This window comes from Dipodomys merriami, unplaced genomic scaffold (assembly GCF_024711535.1).
Source record: "Dipodomys merriami isolate MVZ:Mamm:240054 unplaced genomic scaffold, mDipMer1.0.p SCAF_41, whole genome shotgun sequence".
NCBI classification, from domain to species: Eukaryota; Metazoa; Chordata; class Mammalia; order Rodentia; family Heteromyidae; genus Dipodomys; species Dipodomys merriami.
The window spans coordinates 11,304,082-11,312,365 of record NW_027205715.1 but is presented as its reverse complement, the minus strand read 5'-3'; the positions used below and the strand labels follow the sequence as shown (position 1 = coordinate 11,312,365).

The 8,284-nt window shown below is 48.9% G+C and overlaps 1 protein-coding gene across 1 annotated transcript; it reads right to left on the bottom strand.

The window, feature by feature from the left end:
* Positions 1 to 1,387: 1,387 nt before the first annotated feature.
* On the bottom strand, positions 1,388 to 3,962 carry LOC138807018 (THAP domain-containing protein 11). Its single transcript, XM_069992578.1, has one exon. It carries the CDS (start codon positions 3,506 to 3,508, stop codon positions 2,585 to 2,587), a length of 924 nt encoding a protein of 307 aa, XP_069848679.1. The 5' UTR covers positions 3,509 to 3,962; the 3' UTR covers positions 1,388 to 2,584.
* Between the last annotated feature and the right edge of the window lie 4,322 nt (positions 3,963 to 8,284).

The following is an 8,284-nucleotide window of genomic DNA, read 5'->3' as shown; positions in this document are numbered from 1 at the left end:
AAGAGGACCACAGGAAAGGAAAATGGTTTTAAGGTTCCTTAAAGCAGCCCTCCAGCTCTTCAGGCCAGAAATCTAGCACACCTGTCCTCTAGAAGAGTTTAGCCACACCTATCCCACTTCCAGGAGATGACCAGGCTAAGCTTCTTGAACAAATCCCAGGTCTGGTAGGGAGCTGGTGGCTCACACCTCTAATCCTATCTACTCAGGAGTCTGAGATGTGAGGATTGTAGTTCAAAACCAGCCTGGGCAGGAAAGTCAGTGAGACTTATCTACAATTAACCAGAGCTATAGCTCCCAAAGTGGAACTGTGGCTCCAAGTGCTAGAGGGCTAATCTTGAGCAAAAATGCTTAAGGACTGCACGCTGGCCCTGAGTTCAAACCCCACAATCAATATATTTTTTAAAAAGTCCCAGGTCGGTCTAGAATACTTTGACTAGATGCTTCTTTTATTACTCAGCTACCAAGATGGTATTGCCCAATCAGTGACACATCTGCATCTGAGGCCTCTTCTCACTGCCCCAAAGTCAAACACCAGACAAGTTTTGTGCTTATAACCTCTAGAGGGCCCAAGAGGTGCTGCCAAATGTCCCTTCAATTACTAGGATCTCAAGGATACACTAGTATGGCTAGGGTCTGGGAAAGACCAAGGAAAGAGTAGCAATGTTTGAGACTGGTCCAGTAAAGATCCAACTAGCCTGGAAATGCACTGATGAGTTCCCAACACCCAATTACCAGCCAGCCTCCCTAGGAAGGCAGACATTCAACTCTTGCCAGAACTGGGCACCTTTATAACCTAAAAGCATCCTCAAGAAGACTTGTTTCTCAATTCAGTGGCAAGAGACCAAAAGGAGAGCAGACATAACAGTTTAGGGCTATTCCAGCTCACAGGATACATACCTAGGTATATAGTTTTATCCATAAGTAATACAAAAATTAGTCATATTTTAGAAAGCCTGAAAATTAAATCCATTTGTGTCCTAACACCGGTAATAAGCACACATATTAAAAACAACAACATTCACTAGCTTGAGCTAAATTAAATTACTTGTCACAGATAAAAATGTCATTCTTCAATATGCAATCATGTGTGTGTGTGTGTGTGCATGCGTGCATGCCACACCAGTTTTGAGTCTTGAACTCAGGGCCTGGGCACTGTCCCTGAGCTTTTGTGTTCAGGATAGTGCTCTACCACTTCAGCCATAGCTCCCTTTCTGGCTTTTTCATGGTATATTGGAGGTAAGAGTCTCACAAGACTTTCCTGCCCAGACTGGCTTCGAATGCAATCCTCACATCTCAGCCTCCTGAGCAACTAGGATTACAGGTGTGAGCTATCAGCACTCAGTACCAATATCCAATCTTAAGAAATAGCCAAAAACCTAAGTCAAAGGGTTACAAATCTCAGCTCCTCAATGCTATTGACCCAGCTCTTTCTACTGAAGGTGTGCCATGGCCGATATATATGTACAGGAGTCATTGTGCCTAAAGAAGCCATGGCTGGTTCCAGTTCTAATCTTCACTGGTTCATGTAAATGTATAGTAAGACACTATAAAGTTTAAGGGATGAAACAGTGAGCAAACCTCAACTCTTCCTGAGAATTTAAGAGATAATTTTAAAACCTTCAGAGTAGAAGGAACTAAACAATTCAGTTTAGTTCTTAGTTGCACTATCTTGTTAAAAGAATACAGAGAGTAAATCCATGCACAAACAGGGACCATTTGGTGCAGTTTACACATTCTTTGGCATAAACTGCACCAGAACTTTTAAGGACCTTATGAGACCAGAGTCTACATTATTTAGAGCTTCTTTATGGAAAAACCTGGTCATTGAAATCTCCACTCTCTGGATTAGCCTAGTCTTCAAGACAAAGCCTATTTTCCCATATTTCAAGGATACTTCACTGAGTTTTCACAAAAAATGATGAAACCCAAATAAAAACCTTACTTTTTCTTTAATTTGTTTTGCCAAACAAACACAGTGAAAACTTTAGCCTGACTAATTGTACAGAAAATAGAATTTGTAACCAGTAGCAAACATAACCCAAGTCCCAGGCAAGCTGGCCCTCCATCAGCAGGTCATCCCCTGGGCAAATGCCCCCATGTGTAGGGAGGTCCTAGGAGGCAGAGGCACAGATCAGCTAGTCCCCATCAATATCACAGACTGCATCTGGAAAGAGTAAGCATTTAAAGAACTGATGTTACTTGAATCTCTTATCACTACACACAGCAGAGTTTTCTCGGATTGCTGGCCAAGCTTAATGTGTGGTTTTTCCCAAACCCCCAGTCACTGGGCACCCCACCTTTATCCCTCTAGGCAAGTCTCAAGTGTTTCTGAAGCCTCTGCTTAACCAGAATCTGCAACATAAACTGGGAGGGAGAATAGACAGTATTAATGCTGGTGTCACTATTGCAGGGTCTGAGGACCCAAACTCCTGCCTCAAGAGGAAACAAGTGAGGGTGCCAAATCACCAGCCAGTCTAGCTAAGCCTCACTACTGTCAATCAGAATATAGGGGAGTTCAACATCCGCCTGGGGATCCCTTGGGCTGGAAGGGGTCCAGCAGTTCTACAGGCCTCAGGCGTCCCATTCACATTCCGTGCTTCTTCCGGATGACAGCCATGGCAAGCAGGCGATCCTTCTCGCGAAGTTCTTCCCGCAGTTTGGCCTCGGTAAGACGCAGGTGGCGGATGCTCCCCTTCATCTCCTTCATCTTCACTTCCATCAGCGCCAGGATATCCCGCTGTTCATTCAACTTGCGCAGGAGCTCCTCCTCCGTGGTGCCTGACGACAACGAGTACGAGTGGTCGGAGCCAGTATCAGGAAAGCCCTCTTCCCCTACTACCACCAACTGGGGACCCATGGGGCACTCAGCGGCCTCCAATCCCGCTGTTGCAGCCTCTAGCTCCGACGCCGCGGCTGCAGCGGCTGCACCTTCTGCGGCTGCGAACTCCACTTGCACAGTAAGATCGATGGGCTTTACATCATCTCCGGCGGGAGTGGTGGGCGCTGGCGGCGCGGATCCTGGAGCCTGGCTGCTGTCTACAGCGGCCTGAAGGGTGAGGAGCACAGCTGCGGAGGCAGACACAAGGTTCGGCTGCAGCTGGGAGGTCTGAGCGTTGGGGGCGGCCGGAGACGACTGCGGTTGCGGAGGCTGCTGGGGCTGCGGCTGCTGCTGCTGCTGCTGCTGTTGTTGCTGCTGCTGCCTTCGGCGGGCGGCTGCAGCCCCTGCGGGTCGGCGCGCTACTTTGCGCTCATTCACGCCGCGCAGCGGGAAGATGGTGGGAACGCGCACCGTGTAGGTCTTGCGGCCACCCTGGAAGTGAACGCTGCACAGACGGTGGCCCGTGGTGGGCTGGAAGGTGGAGAAGCACCCACTGACGCCGGCACGGGACACATTCTTGAGCCAGAGGCGCCGTAGCTCAGCGTCCTTGGGAAAGGTGTAGAAGTGCAGTGCCTTGTCCCGATGCGAGTTGTTGTAGCAGCCGGGTACGCAGCACGTAAACCCTGGCATGGCTTCGCCGCGCGGCCCGGCCCACCGGCCTCCTGCGCTCTTCGACGGCCCAGTCGGTCCGCCACCACCAGCTCCTCGACGGGCGGTGCTGCGCGAGGCCTTGGGCAGCCTCTCACTATTGCCGCCCGGCGCAGCCGGCTCGGCCGGGTGCCCCGTGCCCAGAATACGCTTCCCGCCGGCCCGCGCCGCACCGCGCCGCCCGCCTGCCTGCGCTCCGGAGTCTGCCCGGGGGACGCCGCGAAGGACCGCCTGGAAAGAAGGACTACGCCCCCCACAATGCACCGCGCCACACGCCGCTCACTTCCGGGGTGGGGCGTGCTTATTCCGGCCTCTTTCCGAGGGACCGCGACAACCCTTAAAGAACAGATTCTCTTCCAGACCCTGCTTGCCTTCGGTCAGCAAAAGAAGCATATTCTACTGGAACGTTGTCGCACGACTGCCCCTCACAAGGACCCGGAATCTTAATGCGGGGGACAGGGGAGGCCAAATGCGCCTCAACTATGCGCAAGCGCCATGGGTATGTGCCCACGGATACTACAAGTCCCGGGATGCTCGCGAGAACTCAGAAGCTTCAGCCGGGAGCGCCGCCTAAGGGAAGATCCGGTTACTGCGAACAAGGGCGAGGTTCTGCTGCCGGCCTGAGGCTATCTATGCTCTTAAGCCCCTTGCTTGGAGGGAAAGGAAATCTGTGCCTCTCTGCCTTGAAGGATCTTAGGAGCCACCATTTCTGCTTTGGGAGATCTCTCTCCACCCAGCCACTGTCAACTTTGAATCACAAATAAGTGTCTACTGTGCGCCAGACACGGTGCTGTTTTGTGGATACCGGTCTTCTTCCCTTCCCCCTCCCACCTGGTGAGCATTGACCACAAGAGATAAGGGCCTTCCTTTTAGATAATAGATGAATAGATGTGAATACACGCCTGTAGACTTGTAGTCAGATAAACGCCAAAATGCAATGAACGTGAGGCCTTGGGAAGGTGGAACGCTGAAAACCTTGGTAGGGAATTACTAGTTCTTACTTCACCCCCACCCGCAGTCTCTCACCTTGAGAAACCAGTCTTTTGAGTCCCTGAGTCAGGAAAGAGCTAGGCCGGCCATTAAAGAGCCTGGAAGGGGCAGCCAAGGCTAACAAACAGTGAGAGATCTCAAACGTGTAAGGTCTGCACCTGGATGGCGAGCAGACTCCACCCTCCTCGCAGCAGTCTCCACCCAGTACCTGCGTTACCTAGGCAACTGGGACACCTGGAAGAGGTCACATCTGCATCTGCTGAGGTCACATCTGAATTTGATGTGGCCACACCTTTCCCCACCCATACCCTACATAAGGGCTAGCCCAGGCCCAGACTCCCCTTTTTTTTCTCTCTCTGTTCGTTTCTACCTCTTGCTGCTCTTTTCTTGCTCTCTTGCTCTCTCTCTTTCTCAGCCACGTGGAGTGCCAACCTTGCCTGGTCCCAGCAGGTCTACCCCTTACCTGAATACCACGTGAGTGCTACTGTTCTTACCCCTCTCTCTGCTCTTTTCTCTCTCTTTCCTCTCTTCCCAGCTCTCTCTCATTCCCAGGCCTTTCCCAGCCACGTGGAGTGCCACCCTTGCCTGGTCCCAGCAGGTCTACTGAATAAACCCCTTATCTGAATACCACGTGCGTGCTGGTGCTGTTCTTACTCGGCTACCTCTTTTTAAAAACCTAACAAAACGGCCGTGTTAGAGGATTGGGAATTATTTTTTTTTCAATCGTGGAGCTTGAACGCTGGGCCTGGGCGCTGCCCCTCAGCTCTTCAACTCTCTACTGCTTGAGCCACTTCCGGTTTCCTGGTGGTTAACGAGATAAGAGTCTCACGGACTTCTCTGCTCAGGCTGGCTTTGAACCGCGATCCTCAGATCTCAGCTTCCTGAGTAGCTAGGATTACAGGCATGAGCCACTGATGCCCCGCCACTTTCAGCTTTTTCTGAGTCATTTATTGGAGATAAAAATCTCTTGAACTTTCCTGCCAGGGCTGGCTTCGAACTGTGATCCGCAGTCTCGGCCTCCTGAATAGCTAGGATTACCACCAGTGCCCAGCAGTCTGTGACGCTCTTATCTCCATTAAACTACTCAGAAAAAGCCAGAAGTAGCTGGGTGTTGGTGGCTCACACCTGTAATGCTAGCTACTCAGGAGGCTGAGATCTGAGTATTACAGTTCAAAGCCAAACTGGGCAGGAAAGTCTGTAAGATTTATCTTCAAATACGAGGCCCTGGGTTTGATTCCTCAGGACCATATAAGCAGAAAAAGCTGGAAGTGGTGCTGTGGCTCAAGTGATAGAGCCCTAGCTTTGAGCTGAAATGCTGAAGGATAGCCCCCAGGCTCAGAGTTCAGGCCCACAGTTCAAGCCCCACCCAGGGTCACTCTCTTCCCTACCCCACTCCTCAAAAAAGTAAATAAATATTCCAAGAGCCAGGTGCTGGTTGATCACACTTTTAATCCAGGCTACACAAGAGAGTGAGAAGCCCCATGACCGACCAAAAAAAAAAAAAAAAGCCAGTGAGGCTCTTCTCTCCAATTAACCATCAAAAAGTCAGAAGTATGGGGGGAAAAACAGCAATCTAAGCAAGACCTCAGTTGAAGCTCTAGTACCAACACACACACACACACACACAGCCAGACACCAGTGACTCACACCTGTAATCTTAGCTATTCAGGAGGCTGAGAGCTAAGAATTATGGTTCAAAACAAGCCTGGACACGAAAGTCCAAGAGACTTTTATCTCCAATAAGCTACCAAGTAAAAGCTGAAAGTCATGCTGTGGCTCAAGTGGTAGAGTGCCAGTCTTGAACACAAAAAGTTTCAAGGGACAGTGCCCAGATCCTGAGTTCAAGCACCAGGACTGGCAAAAAAAAAAAAAAAAGCCGGGCACTGGTGGCTCACGCCTGTAATCCTAGCTACTCAGGAGGCTGAGATCTGAGGATCGCGGTTCAAAGCCAGCCCGGGCAGGAGAGACCATGAGACTCCTATCTCCAATAAACCATCAGAAAACCGGAAGTGGCGCTGTAGCTCAAGTGGTAGAGCGCTCGCCTTGAGCTGAAGAGCTGAGGGACAGCGCCCAGGCCCAGAGTTCAAGCCCCACGACCGACAAAAAAAAAAAAAAAAGAAAGGAAAAATAAGAGAAATCTAATTGATATTTAGGCACACAACATTGAAGTTTAAACTCTGCCTTCAAAACAAAATCACCGTTAACCTACACTTAGTTATCTATGTTCAAGCAGTAAAGCATACGAGGCCCTTACATAAAATTTCTGGTTTTCTCTTCACCCTGCTCTGCTCACTATTTTTTCACCTGTAGAAAGAAGAACTTTATCACGTGTCTCTCTACTTCCAGTCTTAACTTCTTCTGGTGCTGGGAATGTGGCTTAGTGGTGGAGTGCTTGCCTAGCATGCATGAAGCACTGTGTTCAATTCCTCAGTACCATATAAACAGAAAAAGCCAGAAGTGGTGCTGTGGTTCAACTGGTAGAGTGCTAGGCTTGAGCAAAAGAAGTTCAGGGACAATACGAAGGCCCTGAGTTCAAGCCCCAGGACTGGTAAAACACATACAGACACACACAGACACAGACACACACAAGCACACAACAAAAACCCAAATACAACAGTGCTATAAGAGAGCAGGGAAGAAATGTACTTTTATCTGACTTAGGTAAGCATAACCGCTTTGTACATCACCTTTATAATAATAATAACAAAATTTAATATAAATTGAAATAAATTTTAAAAATACAACAGTGACAAAACAAAAGCAAAAGCAGGCATTAAATATAAAGTTTAAGCCGGGCACCAGTGGCTCACACCTGTAACCCTAGCTACTCAGGAGGCTGAGATTTGAGGATTGCAGTTCAAAGCCAGCTGGGGTAAGGAAAGTCCATGAGACTCTTACCTCCAATTAACCACCAGAAAACTGGAATGGCATTGTGGTTCAAGTGGTAGAATTCTTGCCTTGAGCTGAAGAGCTCAGGGGTAGCACCCAGGCTCAGAGTTCAAGCCCCACGACTGACAAAAAAGAGGTATAGGGCTGGGAAGGTGGCTCGGTGGTAAAGCGCTTGTCTTGCATGCATGAAGCCCTGAGTTCGATTCCTCAGCACCAGATAAGAAAAAAGAAAAAAGCCAAAAGTGGCGAACCCCCCCCCCCAAAAATATATAACAATAAATGAATTTAATCAGTATATATAGTTTAATCAATTATGTGAATAATTGCTTTGCACAAGACAATGCTTTGCAGACCTAAGCTTATATTTTGAACTGTTTGATTTTTGTTGTTGTTGTTGTTGGTCGTGGGGCTTGAACTCTGGGCCTGGGTGCTGTCCCTCAGCTCTTCAGCTCAAGGCGAGTGTTCTACCACTTGAACTACAGCACCACTTGCGGTTTTCTGGTGGTTTATTGGAGATAGGAGTCTCACGGTCTCTCCTGCCCGGGCTGGCTTTGAACCGCGATCCTCAGATCTCAGCCTCCTGAGTAGCTAGGATTACAGGCATGAGCCACCAGTGCCTGGCGAACTGTTTGATTTTTATATTTTTCTATATTTGCTTGTGGTCAAACCCAAGGCCTTGCACTTGTAAATCAAGTTATCTACCACTCTTATTTCCATCTGAGGGAGTGGAGCCATATCCCAACCCTAAAAATAAAGTTTTGAACACTGGATTTTGGTTAGTGGTAGTAACCATGGAAATGTGTCTACAAAAGGTTAGCAAAGTCAGATAACATAATATCAGATACAAATGACAAAGAACATTCATAGTTTTCTTCCTTG